Consider the following 19,162-nt stretch of genomic DNA (forward strand, 5'->3'; position numbering starts at 1 on the left):
AGGACCAGGTCTCTCTGTGAATCTATGATTCCTGAGCACCTCCCATAGAGCCTAGCACATTGCAGACACTCCAAACATATGAGTTTGTATGAATGAATGAATGAATGAATGAATGAAAATCAGGAATAGAAACTGTATTGCAGGGAATTACAAAGTAAGGCAGAAGAGACATGTGGTGGGTTTGTTGGAGAATTTTGAACAGGAAGGGGAAGCCTTGAATGGTAGCTTAAGGGAGCAGCAAGGTTTAGGCAAGTTTTGTTACTTTTATTGGTGATTCTATTTTTAGTCTGCTTCCCTGGTGGCTCAGAGGTAAAGAATCCACCTGCCAGTGTAGGAGATGCAAATTTGATCCCTGGTCCGGGAAGATCCCCTGGAGAAGGAAATGGCAACCCACTCCAGTATTCTTGCTTGGAGAACCCCATGGACAAATGAGCCTGGCGGGCTACAGTCCATAGGATTGCAAAAGAGTCAGACACAACTTAGGGACTATAAACAACAATATTTTCAGTTAAGAAAAGGAGCATGTTTACAGGCCTTAAAGAAGGGGTCTACTCTACCTGCAGCTGTGTCTTTATCTAGGTGTTCTTAATATGTGAAGCGCTGTTATGGCAGACATTCAGTAATACTTAGATAAAGGGGGAAGAGTATTGCTATATGGAACAATGTACCAGCTGTCCCCTGGTGGTAAGAGAAGGCCGCCACCCCAAGTAACAGTTGGAAATCTCCCTAAACTGCAACTTGGATTGGAGCTTAGATTGCTTCCTGTGTCGTTATAACAATTTACGCTAATTGTGACACAGATTGACCATGTATGCATAGGTTATCGTGCCTCTGAAAAGTTATAGTAACTATTTACAGTCTCAGATGAAGATGTCAGCTTCGCCATTCAGTACTGGCATTATAACGAGACATTACTATACTACATATTGGGTTGGCCAAAAAGTTTGTTTGGGTTTTCCTATAACATCTTATGGAAAGCCTGAACACACCTTTTGGCCAGCCCCAATACTTTCAGCTTTTATTCTCAGTCACTGCTAAGTCACTTCAGTCGTGTCCGACTCTGTGCGACCCCATAGACGGCAGCCCACCAGGCTCCGCCATCCCTGGGATTCTCCAGGCAAGAACACTCGAGTGGGTTGCCATTTCCTTCTCCAATGCATGAAAGTGAAAAGTGAAAGTGAAGTTACTGAGTCGTGTCCAACGCTCAGCGACCCCATGGACTACAGCCTACCAGGCTCCTCCGTCCATGGGATTTTCCAGGCAAAAGTACTGGAGTGGGGTGCCATTGCCTTCTCCGATTCTCAGTCACACCAGCTCATAATTTCAGAAATCTAAATCTGTCCCCTTTGTTGAAAAGGACAGAGTGGAGCACTGACAGTCTTCAGAGGCATCATCCGTTTGGTTTCAGCAGTTAAAAAGCTAGGCGCTTCTCCTTTGAAAAGATTTTTTTTTTTTTAATCAAAAGCTGTAAATTCGATTAGGCACCACACTATAACTAACTCTCTCATTGTGGGAGGAACTGACTCTGTGTCACATATATACTCAGGAGCATAGAGAACATCAGAAAACCTTTCTTGATCCGCCAAGCAGATGAGACTTTGCTTTCTCTGAGCTGACATCAGAGATCAGTCTTATCACATGCTCCTTTCTATTTTTTTACTCATTTTATTTCCATTCACAAGCCCCCCAAAACCATTCTGCTGGACTGTAAACTCCTTGAGAAAAAAAATTGTAGGCATTCATTAAATTTTTCTTGATTTGAAAACAGAATGGTGTTGGGCTGATTTTTATCTGTAATTTAGATCAGAGAACTCTCTGAGGTGTGGTGATATTTTAAAAAGAAATATGCTATAATATTTAATAACAAATATCCTACAATATCTTTATTGGTCAAAGACCAGCATTTTTTGGAAAATGACTTTTTTCCTGGTGATGTTTCAGTTCAGGGTCAATGGAAGATTTATTTCTCTTTTGAATTTCAGTCTGGTCCAAGTCCTTTGGTTGGTGTGGTTTTCATACTTCAACTCCTCTAATTTACTAGCCTCACCAACTTTGATTTTTAGTAGAGAGGCAATATGGGGATATTCATTTTGATGCCAAATTTTAAAAATTCTTATTGTTAAAAGATTAGAGCTGATGATTCTGATCCAATTAAGACTCAACTATTTTTCAGCTAATTTCCCCTTTAATACTAAATCCAATTTGTAGAACTTGCAAAAGTGTCTAAGGCAGATATCCATGGGTATATAGCCTTGTTCTTCCTGTCCTATCTTAATAAGCTAAGCAAGGCTGTTTATGGATAATGGAACAGCTGCCAGATTCCACCCCCAGGGTGGCAGCAGCTCAGTTGTGGGAGGAGTGATGCTTAAAATTTGCATATTCTCTGTATGCATACAGTAGGCATATATCCTTATTAGTTTGAAAAATGACATTTCAAAACCCTACTTGCCTATCCAGTTCTTTTGTTAAGTAGGATGAGTAGAGACCAGGTATTTATGAAAATAAAATGGATTCAAGCAAGGGAAGAGATAACTGCATTAATTAAGGTGGGAGATGATGGCAGCAATGACCAGGATAGTTGAGTAGAGATAGACCGATTCAAAGTTATTTTGAGATCCTATCTGAAGGACTTGGTGACCAATTGGATGAGAGAAGTGAGGAAGAGGAAGGGATAAAGATCAAGTCCCTACGTCTGGTTTGGGCTACTAGGTGGGTAACAGTGCCATCTGCTGAAATAAGAAATGCTGGAGTTGGTCTGCGGTTGAGAAACAGCAGATGAATTCCATTTCCTAGATAGAGGTTGAATTGGAAATGCTTGAAAGACATTCAGGTAGGAATGTCCAGAAGGCAGTTGGATATGTGGGACTGAGGAACAGGAGAGAGGATGGACATAAAGACTGGCAGTCATCAGCGTACAGATGATGACTGAGGCCATGGACAAGGTAAGATTTCCCAAGGAGAGGACCTTGGACAAAATAGAAGCACCAACATCTACGGGATGTGCAGAGGAAGAACAGCCAGCATATAGTGAAATGGCTAGGAAAAGCCACAAAATACAGTGTTGAGGAGGGCAAAGAATATGAATGTGTCATCGGGGTGGCGAATGCTGTTGAGAAGTCAAGGGGGGCAAGCTTTGAGAAGCATCCATTAGATTTAGCGCTAAGGCAGTCTTGGCAAGAGCTGGTCTTTGGAGTGGTGAAAGTGACAGAGAGACAGAAGTTAGCTGAGGAGAGGAAATGGAGACATTGAGTATTCAAAACTCTATCAAGGAGTTTATCTGTGAAGAGGGGAAAGTGCACAGGGATGCAGCATTAGAAGACTAAGGGTTTTTGCAAATTGTTGTATTTTAATGCGAGAGATCTGAGCATGTATTGAATGCTGATAGGAAGAAGTCACTGAAGAAGGAAAGGCCGGAAACATGAGGTGGAAATGGGGTGGGATTTGGAGATTCAATAAAAAGAGAACCTTGACAAAGCACTGGATCCAGAGCAGGGCAGGAGGAGACAGTCTTTTTCTTTTCTTTTTTTTTGTAAAGAGGTAATAAATAGCTGCTATGGAGAATGGGAGAAGGAGTCAGGATTCCTTTTCTCTCTCCCCCATTTGGTAACTAACTGGCTATACTATATATAGTTCATCAAAGATGCCTTTTCAACTACACAGAATATTCAAAGAGTATTGTGTACAAATGCAGTCTGAAAAATTACTGTTGCTAGATGATTACCCTAAAATTGAAGTAGCATAAAAATATAAAATAGGCTAAATTTACATCTTTATAAATCAGCATTTCTTAACACTTCTAACATTCTTTGAAAAACAATCTACATGGAACAGTGGCTTAAGCCACCTTTCTTAAAGGAGAAACAGCTAAATGCCATTAGTAACTCTGGCCATGGGACCATGAGTACAGAAATGTGCCTGGTAGGGATCGTGAAGAATTCACTCCTGACTCAGTAAGCCAGATAACATGAGCCAGACTGGCCGCGGCCAAAGCTGGTTGTGCACCCTCCCCTTTTTCCTGGCTAACAGAATTCTGACTGTTCATTTCCGAGGTGAATAGGTGTTTTGGCCTAAGAGATGAGTCTTGGTGGGTCCAAGTCAAATCTGGTTTAGGAATGGAGACAGGAATAATTCTTGCCTATAAAATGACATGTAGAAGTCTGCTGGAAGGGAAGGAGATTTATGGGAACGCTTTCCTCCCTCTTGGGAAAAGGAGCACAAGGAAGAAGCATCTTTTCCATCTCTGAATGCATATAGTATCTGAGACTATGGGATCTGGAGGGGAGCTCGTCCAGGAGAACAGAGGATGCACTCGGGATGCTGAACAGAAGATGGAAAGAAGCAGGTCCTTCAGTGATGCCACTTGAACTCTTCCATTAACCAACCCTAGAACCACCTTACCTTGGAATTTCTCACTATGTGAAATCATATTTTTTTTCCTATTTTTTAAGCCACTTCTAACTACAGTTGGTTAGCATGGCAGGATGGAGTCAAAATGATTGAACTGCAACAAGCAGGAACTGGAAAAAAGTTGAAAACAGGACAGAAGTATTTGCCATCCTATAAATAATAGTTATTTTATTAAGAGAATCTACTCAATAAAAACTAAGGGGGAAGGGTCCTGGTGGGAAGGAAAGAGAAAGAAGATTGGGAGAAAAAGGCAGCAACGAGTCCTATTAATGCCTCTTTTGTCCTCTCCATCCTTTGGGAAAATGGACTGTATTGTCTTTATTTCTCTAATACCCTGTGTGTCCTTGATTATTAACTTTTACTTCTCAGTCTGTGACTCATTCCCAATCTCAGACGTCAGAATTCTACTAATAGTTTCTGAGAGAGAAAAAACACAAGTACCAATTACTCACTGAGGATATCCACCCCTTCCATGGTGGAGCCCTGACAGGTCACTAAATGAACTAGACACTCGCCCCCGCTTCCCACTGAAGTCTGTCCAGAGCCCTCCAGGGGAGAAACGTCTGTTTCACCAACCCTAGTGGCTCATTTACAACTAGAGATTTAAAAGTCACCTCCTAAATATATTCTGTACACAGTTCTAACCTTTACTACTCTGTATAGTCCTCCTCAGATGCCTCTAGGAAAGCTACATTTTAACGCCCCAATACTCTTCTACCCCTGCCTATAACAACAAATTTATCATGCCCTCAGTGGTGCTAGTCATCATCCAAATAAACTCTCCTTACCAGTTATTTCTTCTCTGTCTAGGATATACACCACTAGACAACTTTGGGCTCATCCTAAAGATTTCTAACATCTAACTGCTTGCTCTTTCAAAGCATCTCTCAGATTTGCCACTCAGCTCCGTTTGTCTGCATCATAACGTCCCACCTGAAACATATCAATCACACCTCGGCTCAAGATCTCTGGTTCTCCTCTGTCCTACTCACTGCCAGCTTTGTCAGCATGTCACCTCGCCATTCAGGAGCCTGGCTACAGGGGTTCTCATTTCCTACGGCACCAACCCAGGCTCTTCTGGAGGGGTTCCAAGGCCCTGCCTAATCTGGCTCCGCCATATTCTTCCATGGTCTTCCAGTCAGACCAACAAGCTGGACACTGTCACACACACACACTGTTCTTTTAGCTCTGGGTTTCCACTATGCTGGCCTGTGAGTGTCTCTGCTTTCCTAATCCGTCTCACTCCTCTAAGCCCAGCTCTAATCTCACCTCCTCCCTGAAGACTTTGTAAGCGTTCCAGCTCTTTCTTCTTTGAACTCCCAGTACACACACTATAGCATCTAATTGTCTAGTAAAGGTCTGTTCTCTTTCCCTGGCTGGGCCTTGCTGCTGGCTAGACAAACCATGTTATGTCCTATACTTCTGGGTATTCCTCAGAGTACCCGGTAAAGTCCTGAGCACTAGGTATGGAAGAGATAACCATTTATTAACTGAATGATCAACGTTCAGGGGGTACCTTGCTTCTTTTTCTTATAATTTTGGTTATTGTGGGGGCCAGGAAGAAAGTAAGGGGCAGCTGTGTCCTGCACCCCTTGGCAAGCTTGACATGCATTTCAGGAGATATCTGATACAGCTGTCAGGATCCCATTTCCAGAATGGAGATAATCATTGTCCACAGAAGTATCATTGGGCTGATGGTTTTAATCAGCAAGGAATCAGAGTAGAAGCCCAATAGGAGCATGGGGCAGGACAGTCTGGAACTCCATTTACCACTGTGGCTTCCTCCAGTGGAGTCACTTGGTGCCAGGGGAGGTGGATGCGGCTTGTCCATCAGCATGCCAGATGAGGGGGCTCCTCCCAAGGGGACAGAAGGGATGGAGTAAGGGCCAGGGACACCGGAGACAGAGGGAGGGTACCCGGCTTTTGCTGCTTTCCCTGCTTCATACACTGTGGAGGGAGAAGAAGAGCAAGAGAGATTACATCGTTCCACCCTCCACAACCCTCACACCAAAACTCCCTGAAGATGCGCTGAAGGAAGCTCCTGGATGTATGCGCGGGCGCGGGCTTGCGTGTGTATGTGCGTGTGTTCTACTGGGCCTGACTTGATTCATTAGAAACACTCTCCCCCACTCTCTTGGACTCCTCCAGCAGTGACATAAGGGATTACAGTGTTTAGTAGTACCTGGCAACTGAGTAATTCAGTGGTGCTAGGAGCTGTCACAGCAGCCTCCCCTGTGACAGTAGCAGCCCACTCGTAACCACCCTGAGGCAGTCTGTAGGCGCCTCAGCCCTCTGTAGGAGGCCTAGCACTGGGACTGCCCAGGGTTTCTTCCAAGAGGATTCTAACCTCTTCTAGAGAGGCAAAGCCAGCAATGGGCTGACACATGGCCCTGCTCTTTGAGTTCAAAAGTACAGCAAATAGCCTGACACCTCACAGAAACTGCTGTGTTCCTAAGGATACTAAAGATACATATTGTGTCTCTCTCCTTCAAGATGTTTATGGCAGGGGTGCCAAACTTAATGCCTATATGGGCTTGGCTAGGGAATCCCCAAATGAGGACTAGTTCCTTTGTGAACCGTTTTGTCATAGGAGTAAATAAAACTCATCTGTGGCTAGAGGGGACCCAAGGGCTGTACTTTGAATATGCTGCGGTAAAAAGAAGAGTTCTCTGCTTGTGAGAGGCATGGCCAGAGAAAGTTTTCTCTAGTTTGGATGCCCAAGGAGAGGGCAAAATCCTTACCCCACAACCTCACCATCCTGAACCCGCCCTTCCTTTCCTCAATAGTGTTAAAGAGAATTCCAAATGCAGGGGCGTAAGTGTGGATCAAAAGCATGGAGAGGCGCCTGTGTGTGAGAAGGCAAACAGGAATGGTCATCTCAGGAAGTCAGGGGCTCCCAGCAGAGGACAGTCTGGGATGATCCATTCTGGGGTGGAAGGAAAGGTGGCGGACAAGGCGCTCAGGGCACACCGCTGTCTGATGGGAAGGTGACGTTTCTTTTGGTCAATCCGTGTCTCCCCATGCGTCACATTACTCACAGGCCTGAGGGCAGCAGCAGGAGTCTGGGCAACACGGGCAGCGGATGTAGCAACAGCAGCTATGAGGGCAGCACTGGCACCAGCAGATCCCCACCAAGACGAAGAAGAGGAAGACTCCCAGGATCACCAGACCAACAAACACCCACTCTGGAAGGATGCACAGAGAAACCCACACTCGCGGCGGCCCCCTGCTGGGGTCGCCCCGTGCCAGGAAGAGTGCGAGCGGCCTGGGGAAGAAGGCACCTTGTAACAGGGTGCAGAGCCCCCAGACTCAGGAGGGGCTCTGAGGCTGAGAGGTGCAGGCCGTCCCAGGGCTGGGGCGTGGAGGGCAGGGACGGTTACCCGGGTCATACTGAGCACACATAATGTCCAATACGAAACGCTGGGAGCAGCTGCAGGGCCCCTTTCCAGGGAAAGGGCTTACCTTATTGATTGTGGTATCAGAAGAGGTAGAGGACAAGAGCAGAGAAATTGTTGGCTAGGGACAGGGACTTTGCTTGCTGAGCTATAAAGTGGTGCTTTCCATGAATACGTATATTTTGTAGTCAAGTTAATCTTATCCCTTAATAGTGTAAGTCCTGAGAAAAGTTCTCCATGTCTGTGTGGTCTAAATCAGAACACCTGTAGGCGGTCCAGGTCCCTTACGCAGCCATCTGCTTTCGTTGCTGACCACCTCTTGACACCTTTCCTGTGCGCAGCATCAGAGCTGAGATTAAAACCATTTCCTAGAAAAAAACTAGAGACATAGGCTCTGATAGAGAAATGCTGTCCCTGTCCCCTAAGAATGGTTTGATCACAGTCAGGCTTACCATGCTACATAGCCAGCACAGCCGCGGACTACAGTGATTCAGGCTGTGATGACTGGCAAGGCTAATGTGCATATCTGACCACGTTTGTTAACGTCAGCTATTTTCACAGCTCTGCCAGAGAGTGAACATGAATGTAATTCATTTGCCTATCCAACAGATAAAGAGAAAGGAAACAAATTCCATTTGGCTTAGATAAAAAATGATTGTGGCCCTCGAGTGACTTGATGTCATGCTTTTGGGACTTGGCTATAAGACCTAATGTCCTGCTGGGGGCCTGGGACGGACTGGAATGAGCCATGATTTCCTTTCAAAGCAAAAGATTAAAGCAATTCATTTTGATTGAAAACCATCTACCAAAAATCCCTTTGCAACCAACTTCAAGTATACATTATTTTGTTTGAATTTTAGTTATTAAATATTTCAACAAAATAAGACATTCATTTGGAGCTTGAGAATATGACATTTTGGTTAGATAAAGGGTTTTGTGATAATGATAAAGTTATTTGACCTTTGCTTAGAACATAATTTTCTCAGAGAAAACACACAACTTAGATTACCTAAGTGTCCCTCTTCACTCACCCAACAGAAACACACTCAAATTAACTAGGTCACCCTGTCTTCAGGGCGGAAGTGAGAAGGCCAGAATGTTCTGGAAGAGCTTCTTGCTGAGGACAGTAGACAGCTGAAGGCTTTGGCATTGCCTTTGCACTAACATAGTAACACAATGTGACCTGAGATAGATATGGGCCCTGAGGACTAGAAGAGCTGGGTGCTATGGTCGCTACAACTCGGGTCAGGCAGGCAAGGATTAAAGACTGGCAGGTTGCCTTGGAGAAACAAAAAATGTTAGCCATGAAAGGATTCTTGGAGTCAGAGGCGGAGGCGGAAATTCGGAGGGCCAGGACCAGGTATGAGAAAGTACAATAACTCTTCCTTGAGACTTGGGGATGCAACATCTAGTTTGAAGCAATGCAGTGTAACACTGTGGGGTTTTTTGTGATGAAAAAATGAGTACAAATTGACTGAACTCTGGATAAGGCAGATCACAAAGAAATGTCTATTTGTGATCTTGGGATCAACATCAGTAAGAAGAATGTCTGTATTTGGGTTAACCAGCTAATGGGGAAGGATCTGGAGATTTCACAGAAGAGTGAAGCTCAACTGTGAGGACTCTGGATATTTCTTAGAACTTGAATCAAGTCTAAAACAATCACCAGGATTAGTTTGTATCTTTCTGTTGCTCTCAATTATTAGCTCTTAACCCTTTGGCAGAAGCCCTCCAAAGCAAAACTGAATCTCACCGTTTTCTACTTTCTGTGTTTGGATATGTCCTCTCCCGTAGTTCATTCTCGTTTCTCTCTGGGCTCCTTCCATGATGGACTATAGTGCAGCATCAAACTACTGCTGGCTTGTCCAGCTGATATGTTCAATGGAAGCTACATAAAAAGATAGTGGTGTGCATTTGGTGCAGGTGTCCTTGACAGGGTCCATGGACCCCAGGGATTTGGGAGGCCAAAAAGTCCTAAATTGCTTTGTTATTGCTTTGTAATTGCTTTGTTATTGTATACAAAGCAATATGCTGCTGCTGCTAAGTTGCTTCAGTCGTGTCTGACTCTGTGTGACCCCATAGACGGCAGCCTACCAGGCTTCCCTGTCCCTGGGATTCTCCAGGCAAGAACACTGGAGTGGGTTGCCATTTCCTTCTCCAGTGCATGAAAGTGAAAAGTGAAAGTGAAGTAGCTCAGTTGTGTCCAACTCTTCGCGACCCCATGGACTGTAGCCCACCAGGCTCCTCCATCTATGGGATTTTCCAAGCAAGAGTTCTGGACTGGGGTGCCATTGCCTTCTCCGAAAGCAATATAGATTGTATACAAAGCAATATAGACCTGTAAATGTGTACTTTTGAAGGTAGGAGGGGTACATAGCATTCATAAGGTTTGAAAAAATGTTTTGATAAAGTTATAAAAGGCAATTCCAAGTAACATGGTTGTACAATAATGAATGGGTAAACATTAAACTTGGGCTTCCCTGATAGCTCAGCTGGTACAAAATCTGCCTGCAATGCAGATCCCGGTTTGATTCCTGGGTGGGGAGAAGGGATAGGCTACCCACTCCAGTATTCTTGGGCTTCCTTTGTGGCTCAGCTGGTAAGAATCCGCCTGCAGTGCGGGAGACCTGGGTTCGATTCCTGGGTTGGGAAGATCCCCTGGAGAAGGGAAAGGCTACCCACTCCAGTATTCTGGCCTGGAGAATTCCATGGACTGTATAGTCCATGGGGTCACAAAGAGTTGGACATGACTGAGCAACTTCCACTTTCACTTTCAGACATGAAACTTAGGGAACAAGGAATGCAGATAAATAGCAACTCCATTAAAGACACAGCAACTGGGTGCAACCAAGATACTGAGACTGTCACAGGGCCTGCGCAACTGACACAGAAGGACTGGGTCCCGTCTCAGCCTGTTTTTAACTACCATTATTCTTTTAGGGCCTAGTAACAGAAGAAATACAATTTGAAGGCTCTTCCAATGGGCTTAGTTCATCCTGGAAAATACCACAGACATATATAGACAAATGTGCAAATAAGTTAAAGGAGCAATTAGTAACTAATGCAGAAGCAAGACAGATGGAGGGATAGCAAATTAAGCAAATACAGAGTTAAATGACTGAATACCTGGCATAATCTCCACAGCAAAACTGGGCAAGAGATCAGCAAGCAGCCCTGTTCTGCCTAGAAGAGGTGGAAGGAAAAGAAGAAAAGCAGTTACTCCAAAGGCAAATACAGCCTGAAGCCTGGCTTCAGTTGGTACCATCCCTACATGGGGCCACTGATCCCTGCTCTTTGAGTGATGAAAAGCACATCAGCAAGGCTGGGCTCAGTCAAGACAATGGCCTTCTCCATCAATCCGCGGCAGCCATTTAGGAGAACTCTGCACCTAAACCAGGCAGAAGCAGAAACAGAACTTTCTTTCCAGTTATTACAGAAGGAGGAGATCTTTGCTTCAAATACAGAAACATCCTGCTTGGCACATACCACCTCCATTCATTTATACATGCACATATTTTACTGGAAAGTCAAACACATCTGTATCTAAATGGTCAACCTATATCTTCACACATCTATATACAGCCCCATGTCCATATAAAAACAAAAGTACAGACTTGGTTTTAACTTAGAATTATCTCCCTCCAAGATTCTACTTATAGACTAAAGATATGTCAATGATTAAAATTTTCAAAGGGAAGGAAAAGATACAGCTAGATCAGTTACACATTCTTCAACATTCCTTCTGGCTTCAGAAACACTCTGTACAATGTATATGGTATGGCTCTTCCATATGGCACCCGCAGCTGGCGTGGTATGGGACCAAGTGCCTTCTGCATGATATAGCACAGAAACTTAACGGCTGGTGTCAGAACAGGTGCCGCTCAGGACTCTGGGAAGCAAAGAGCTGTGCAGAAACAGCACCCTGGAAGATGTGGGGAAGGAGATTAGTCTTTAAAAAAAAACTGGCCTGATTTATACAGAAAGAAGGGCTGAATCTTCCACCATGTTCTCATATCCAGGTAAATGCAAAGGCCAGGACAGAACTTCTGCCCCTACCAGGTTCTATCACATGCAGCCTTGTTAAGAAACAAGTTCTACTAGGTAACAACTAGCAAACTTAACTCATTTCAGACTTGTGGCGGCAAAGGTCACTATGATTCCTAAGCCTGCAACTGAATCTGACTTCATTTATGGGCATGACATATGCCTATAGAATAGCTCTGTCCAGTAGAAATTAATGTGAGTAACTGGCAATTTTAGCATTTCCAGTAATAATAGCATTAAAATAGCACTTTTTTTTTTTTAAGTTGAAATTAGTTCTCCCTCTGGAAGAGCCCAGCATTGGATCCTGCTGGGGCGTCCCAGCCTCATGTCCTTCTGCAAGAGGAGATGGCAGATCCTTGGCACAAATGCATTGGTTATGCAGTAACCCTAGCAAGTTAAGCTGGAGAGGTGGTTAATGAAGCTCTAAGAAATGAAACGAATGCTATGATTAAAAGCTCTCTAGTTGATTTGGTAACTGCTACTGGCTTCACTCATGACTCAAATGGTAAAGAATCCGCCTGCCAATGCAGGAGACCCAACTTCGATTACTGGGTTGGGAAGATGCCCTGGAGGAGGAAATGACAATCAACTCCAGCATTCTTGCCTGGAAAATCCCACGGACAGAGGAGCCTAGCAGGCTACAGTCCATGTGATTGCAAAGAGTCAGACATGACTGAGCAACTAACACAAACATACACTGATCATAAAGTTGAAAAAATGTTTACCTCTTCCATAAAGGAAAAGTATCTGTGGTGTTGCAGAGACTCCTGAGAGTCCATTGGACTGCAAGGAGAGCCAACCAGTCAATCCTAAAGGAAATCAGTCCTGAGTATTCATTGGAAGGACTGATGCTGAAGCTGAAACTCCAATATTTTGGCCACCTGATGTGAAGAACTGACTCACTGGAAAAGACCCTGATGCTGGGAAAGATTCAAGGCAGGAGAAGGGGACAACAGAAGATGAGATGGTTGGATGGCATCACCAACTCGATGGACATGAGTTTGAGCAAGCTCCAAGAGTTGGTGATGGACAGAGAAGCCTGGCGTGCTACAGTCCATGGGGCAGCAAAGACCTGGACATGACTGAGCGATTGAACTGAACTGATATATCTCACAGTTTCATTGGTGAGTAATCTATGGCAGTTGGGGAAAAAAGGTGTCTTAACTGACAATCCTACATGGATCATTGACCCTATTGATGGAACAACTAACTTTGTACATGGGTGCATACTAAGTCATTTCAGTTCAGTTCAGTTGCTCAGTCGTGTCTGACTCTTTGTGACCCCATGAATCGCAGCACGCCAGGCCTCCCTGTCCATCATCAATGCCCAGAGTTCACTCAGACTCGCGTCCATAGAGTCAGTGATGCCATCCAGCCATCTCATCCTTGGTCGTCCCCTTTTCCTCCTGCCCCCAATCCCTCCCAGCATCAAAGTCCTTTCCAATGAGTCAACTCTTTGCATGAGGTGGCCAAAGTACTGGAGTTTCAGCTTCAGCATCATTCCTTCCAAAGAAATCCCAGGGTTGATCTCCTTCAGAATGGACTGGTTGGATCTCCTTGCAGTCCAAGGGACTCTCAAGAGTCTTCTCCAACACCACAATTCAAAAGCATCAATTCTTCAGCGCGCAGCCTTCTTCACAGTCCAACTCTCACATCCATACATGACTACTGGAAAAACCACAGCCTTGACTAGACGGACCTTAGTCAGCAAAGTAATGTCTCTGCTTTTGAATATGCTATCTAGATTGGTCATAACTTTTCTTCCAAGGAGTAAGTGTCTTTTAATTTCATGGCTGCAATCACCATCTGCAGTGATTTTGGAGCCCCAAAAAATAAAGTCTGACACTGTTTCCACTGTTTCTCCATCTATTTCCCATGAAGTGATGGGACTGGATGCCATGATCTTCGTTTTCTGAATGTTGAGCTTTAAGCCAACTTTTTCTCTCTCTTCTTTTACTTTCATCAAGAGGCTTTTTAGTTCCTCTTCACTTTCTGCCATAAGGGTGGTGGTCATCTGCATATTTGAGGTGATTGATATTTCTCCCAGCACTCTTGATTCCAGTTTGTGCTTCTTCCAGTCCAGGGTTTCTCATGATGTACTCTGCATAGAAGTTAAATAAACAGGGTGACAATATACAGCCTTGACGCACTCCTTTTCCTATTTGGAACCAGTCTGTTGTTCCATGTCCAGTTCTAACTGTTGCTTCCTGGCCTGCATACAAATTTCTCAAGAGGCAGGTCAGGTGGTCTGATATTCCCATCTCTTTCAGAATTTTCCACAGTTGATTGTGATCCACACAGTCAAAGGCTTTGGCATAGTCAGTAAAGCAGAAATAGATGTTTTTCTGGAACGCTCTTGCTTTTTCCATGATCCAGCAGATGTTGGCAATTTGATCTCTGGTTCCTCTGCCTTTTCTAAAGCCAGCTAGAACATCAGGAAGTTCATGTTTCACGTATTGCTGAAGCCTGGCTTGGAGAGTTTTGAGCATTACTTTACTAGCGTGTAGGATGAGTGCAATTGTGTGGTAGTCTGAGCATTCCTTGGCATTGCCTTTCTTTGGGATTGGAATGAAAACTGACCTTTTCCAGTCCTGTGGCCACTGCTGAGTTTTCCAAATTGGCTGGCATACTGAGTGCAGCACTTTCAAAACATCATCTTTCAGGATTTGAGAAAGCTCAACTAGAATTCCATCACCTCCACTAGCTTTGTTCGTAGTGATGCTTTCTAAGGCCCACTTGACGTCACATTCCAGGATGTCTGGCTCTAGGTGAGTGATCACACCATCGTGATTATCCAGGTCGTGAAGATCCTTTTTGTACAATTCTTCTGTGTATTCTTTCCACCTCTTCTTAATATCTTCTGCTTCTGTTAGGTCCATACCATTTCTGTCCTTTATTGAGCCCATCTTTGCATGAAATGTTCCCTTGGTATCTCTAATTTTCTTGAAGAGATCTCTAGTCTTTCCCATTCTGTTGTTTTCCTCTATTTCTTTGCATTGATCGCTGAAGAAGGCTTTCTTATCTCTTCTTGCTGTTCTTTGGAACTCTGCATTCAGATGCTTATATCTTTCCTTTTCTCCTTTGTTTTGCGCCTCTCTTCTTTTCACAGCTATTTGTAAGGCTTCCCCAGACAGCCATTTTGCTTTTTGCATCTCTTTTCCATGGGGATGGTCTTGATCCCTGTCTCCTGTACAATGTCCCGAACCTCATTCCATAGTTCATCAGGCACTCTATCTATTAGATCTAGGCCCTTAAATCTATTTCTCACTTCCACTGTATAATCATAAGGGATTTGATTTAGGTCATACCTGAATGGTCTAGTGGTTTTCCCTGCTTTCTTTAATTTAAGTCTGAATTTGGTAATAAGGAGTTCATGATCTGAGTCACAGTCAGCTCCTGGTCTTGTTTTTGTTGACTATTGTATAGAGCTTCTCCATCTTTGGCCGCAAAGAAGATAATCAATCTGATTTCGGTGTTGACCATCCGGTGATATCCATGTGTAGAGTCTTCTCTTGTGTTGTTGGAAGAGGGTGTTTGCTATGACCAGTGCATTTTCTTGGCAAAACTCTATTAGTCTTTGCCCTGCTTCATTCCATATTCCAAGGCCAAATTTGCCTGTTACTCCAGGTTTTCCTTGACTTCCTACTTTTGCATTCCAGTCCCCTATAATGAAAAGGACACCTTTTTTGAGTGTTAGTTCTAAAAGGTCTTGTAGGTCTTCAAAGAACTTCAGCTTCTTCAGCGTCACTGGTTGGGGCATAGACTTGGATTACTGTGATATTGAATGGTTTGCCTTGGAGACGAACAGAGATCATTCTGTCGTTTTTGAGATTGCATCCAAGTACTGCATTTCGGACACTTCTGTTCACCATGATGGCTACTCCATTTCTTCTGAGAGATTCCTGCCCGCAGTAGTAGATATAGTGGTCATCTGAATTAAATTCACCCATTCCAGTCCATTTTAGTTCACTGATTCAGAGAATGTTGACGTTCACTCTTGCCATCTCCTGTTTGACCACTTCTAATTTGCCTTGATTCATGGACCTGACATTCCAGGTTCCTATGCAATATTGCTCTTTACAGTATCGGACCTTGCTTCTATCACCAGTCACATCCACAGCTGGGTATTGTTTTTGCTTTGGCTCCATCCCTTCATTCTTTCTGGAGTTATTTCTCCACTGACCTCCAGTAGCATACTGGGCACCTATCGACCTGGCGAGTACCTCTTTCAGTATCCTATCATTTTATCCTAGTCATTTCAGTTAAGTCCAACTCTTTGAGACTCCATGCACTGTAGCCTGCCAGGCTCCTCTGTCCATGGGATTCTCCAGGCAAGAATCTTAGAGTGGGTTTCCATTCCCTTTTCCAGGGGATCTTCCTGATCCAGGGATCAAACCTGCATCTCTTGTCTCCTGCATTGGCAGGCTGGCTGTTTATCACTAGTGCCACCTGGGAAGCCCCAACTTTGTACATAGGTATGTTTTAAAATTTTTAATATTGTAATTACTGTTTGTATATTAACTGAATGGACTGTTCGATATGTTTTTCACAAGCACATATACTTTAGAGACTTTTGTAATTTGTAAAGGAAAATGTGCTATGCATAATTTTTATCCGCTCTGGAAGAGATGAATTATTAATGTTGTAGACTTATCTTGTATGGTGAAGTGCTCGGTTCACCATTCTTTTTCTCACTGTTGAAACCACATAAAAATGTATGCAAGCAACGCTGCTGCTTTGAGATCAAGTAAGGAACTAATAAACTCAGTCTGGAGAGTTGTCTCTCCTAGACTGAATGGGTTCAATCTAGGACAGAAAGAAGTTAAGAGAGTGTGGATTTTAGAATGTGTGACCTTATGACCTTAGACAAGTTATTTAATCTTTCTAAGCCTCAGTTTTGTTTTTTAAATTTTATAAAATGGGCATATTCATGGTACCTGCCTCATAGAATTGTTGATAGGACTCAATGAGTTATACAATTATTATATATATTATATATATATGTGTGTGTGTGTATGTATATATATATATATATATATAATAGTGCCTGGCACAAAGTAAAAGGTAAAAGTGTTAGTTGCTCAGTTGTGTCTAACTCTGCGTCTCCATGGACTATAACAGGACAGGCTCCTCTGTCCATGGAATTCTCCAGGCAATAATACTGGAGTGGATAGCCATTACCTTCTCCTGGGTATCTTCCTAACCCAAGGATTAAACCTGGTTCTCCTGCACTGCAGTCAGATTCTTCACCATCTGAGCCACCAGGGCCTGGCACAAAGTAAATATATAATTCAGGATATATCGAAGGAAGCCTGATCGAATTTCCAGGGAGAATTCAAATGATTAGCCTAGTTTGGTGGGATGACACATTGTTATTATATCTTTACTAACAGAATTTTTAAAGCCATAAAGCTAAGATATAGAATCTATACATGATGGAATGTTAATGAGGAAAGATGCTTATAACATCATATAACATAGAGATTATAATACAGTGTATAGTATGATCCCATTTTTGTTAAAGTTAAAACTGTATTCATGGAATTCAACATTTAAAAGGTATAAAATGGCATGCAGTGCCAAGTGGGCCTCTCACTTCTGACCCCAGCTTCTCAGGACCCATCTCTAGAGGTGACCATTGTTATGAGTTTCTGTGAATCCTTGCAGAGATGTCTCATGCCTGTAGAAGCATCCTGTATGTATGCATCTGCACATCCTATCCACCCTACCCCCCACCATTTAGGGAAAGGGTTGCATACTGTACACATAGGGGAGGAGGGATGAAACAATTCATATGAAAAACTTTGTAAACAGTTATATTATGGAAAAATGTGTTTGTTGAAAGTAAGTTCTATCTTGGTAAATTTGTGTTTTGTTTGAAAGATTTCCTTTGGTAGCTGTTTCAATTGACTTTGTTGTAAATTAAAAGGTATGTTGTTTAAATTTAAAAAATATGAAATTAGCTTCATAATATTTTCACTTATATCAATGTAGCCAAAATATTAACACTTCAAAGGCTCAGTGGCCACACATCACTATTACAAAGCACAACTCCAGGTGTCTGGTCTCTCTGGCTCACTTAGAAGACAACTTTTCCTCTTGAGCTGTGTTAAAGAAAAAGTTACCCATGTATGTGGCTTATATTTTGAGTCTAAAGTACATAGTTGATCACTGATCCTCTCCTCTATCAAATCACTATCAATGCACAGAAAAGCAGCTCTGACAAAAGTCGAAGAAAAGAGAAGCTCTTCCAGGACTAGAGGAAGATGTTGCAGCAGAGGCAAGGCACAAGGGAGTCGGGTGAGAGGACTCTTTGCTCACTTTATTTTTCTTGGCTCTCTTCAACTATACCAGGCCAGTGTAGTGAAATGTGTCCCAGTCATGTCTCCTGCATGTCCCATATTTGAAAAGTTAATCAGGACCTGAGTACATTCCCAGGAAAATGAAGCATGGACTGGGCCACTAGGTTAGCTCTGTTTTAGGTTTTGGCAAGAAGGGTTTTTCCTTCTTTCTATCTTCTTTCTTGTGCAGCTGACATGGTAAAAGCAGTCTGCTGCTTGCAAAGACAAGTGGGGGCCAAATAGGTCACTGGAAAATGGCATCTTGAAGGAGAGTTCTCTGACTAGCCTCTGGCCTCAGCCTTCATGAAAGGCTGAGAGGTAACGGCAAAGCTTACATGTGGTCCAGTCCAGTTCCCTATGAGAGACACAGATATGGGACTAAAGTCAAGCAAGTGATGAAGAGCATCCATTGGTCTCATATGGAGTGTTCTGTGGACAAATATTTCTTGGAAATCAACAAGGTAATAGACAGGTGATCAAGGATTTGGGAATTTAGGATCTTAGACATCTCTTAAAGGAATAATTAGTATTAATTACCAGGCAACAGCCTATGATCAAAAAGTCAATATACTTTGCTTTTTATCAAGACAGTTATCAGATACTTAAGGGGTTTTTTAAATATGGACAATTAGCACTTCTAAATATATCTCTTATGTCTAGTAAAATGAGACATTTATTGTGTTTACTCTCTAGTTCTCAAGCCTACCAATGTTTTAAACACCCTTTTATGTGCTATAGCCCAAATCATTAATTACATTCATAATAGAAATGTTACCGATGATACAAGCTATTGATTTGTGTACAATTTCTCACAGAAAATTAGCTACTTGAAAATCATTAACTATATAAAATCATTAACTATTATATAACTGTTATACAGAGCATGTTCTGTTGGAGAAAGTAGTAGACTGGGAATCAGGGTAATAAAGGCAGCTTTGCCAAGAGTTTACTTGCTGACCATTAACAGGCAAATTC

At 43.1% G+C, this 19,162-nt stretch overlaps 1 protein-coding gene across 5 annotated transcripts in view; it reads right to left on the reverse strand.

The window, feature by feature from the left end:
• Window positions 1-19,162, reverse strand: part of ILDR2 (immunoglobulin like domain containing receptor 2) — a 77,162-nt gene that overhangs the window by 16,778 nt on the left and 41,222 nt on the right. For 2 of the 5 annotated variants that reach the window (XM_015092353.4, XM_060403542.1), the window contains exons 4-6: window positions 10,929-10,985; window positions 7,446-7,592; window positions 6,178-6,354 (exon numbers count right to left, since the gene is read on the reverse strand). The exons of 1 other annotated variant lie outside the window; for it this stretch is intronic. In XM_015092353.4, coding sequence (XP_014947839.2) covers window positions 6,178-6,354; window positions 7,446-7,592; window positions 10,929-10,985 — 381 coding nt within the window. The remainder of the gene's footprint in view (window positions 1-6,177; window positions 6,355-7,445; window positions 7,593-10,928; window positions 10,986-19,162) is intronic. 2 more of the 5 variants (XM_042257325.2, XM_060403544.1) reach the window with 1 other exon arrangement.

Source organism: Ovis aries, chromosome 1 (genome assembly GCF_016772045.2).
Source record: "Ovis aries strain OAR_USU_Benz2616 breed Rambouillet chromosome 1, ARS-UI_Ramb_v3.0, whole genome shotgun sequence".
Classification (NCBI taxonomy): domain Eukaryota; kingdom Metazoa; phylum Chordata; class Mammalia; order Artiodactyla; family Bovidae; genus Ovis; species Ovis aries.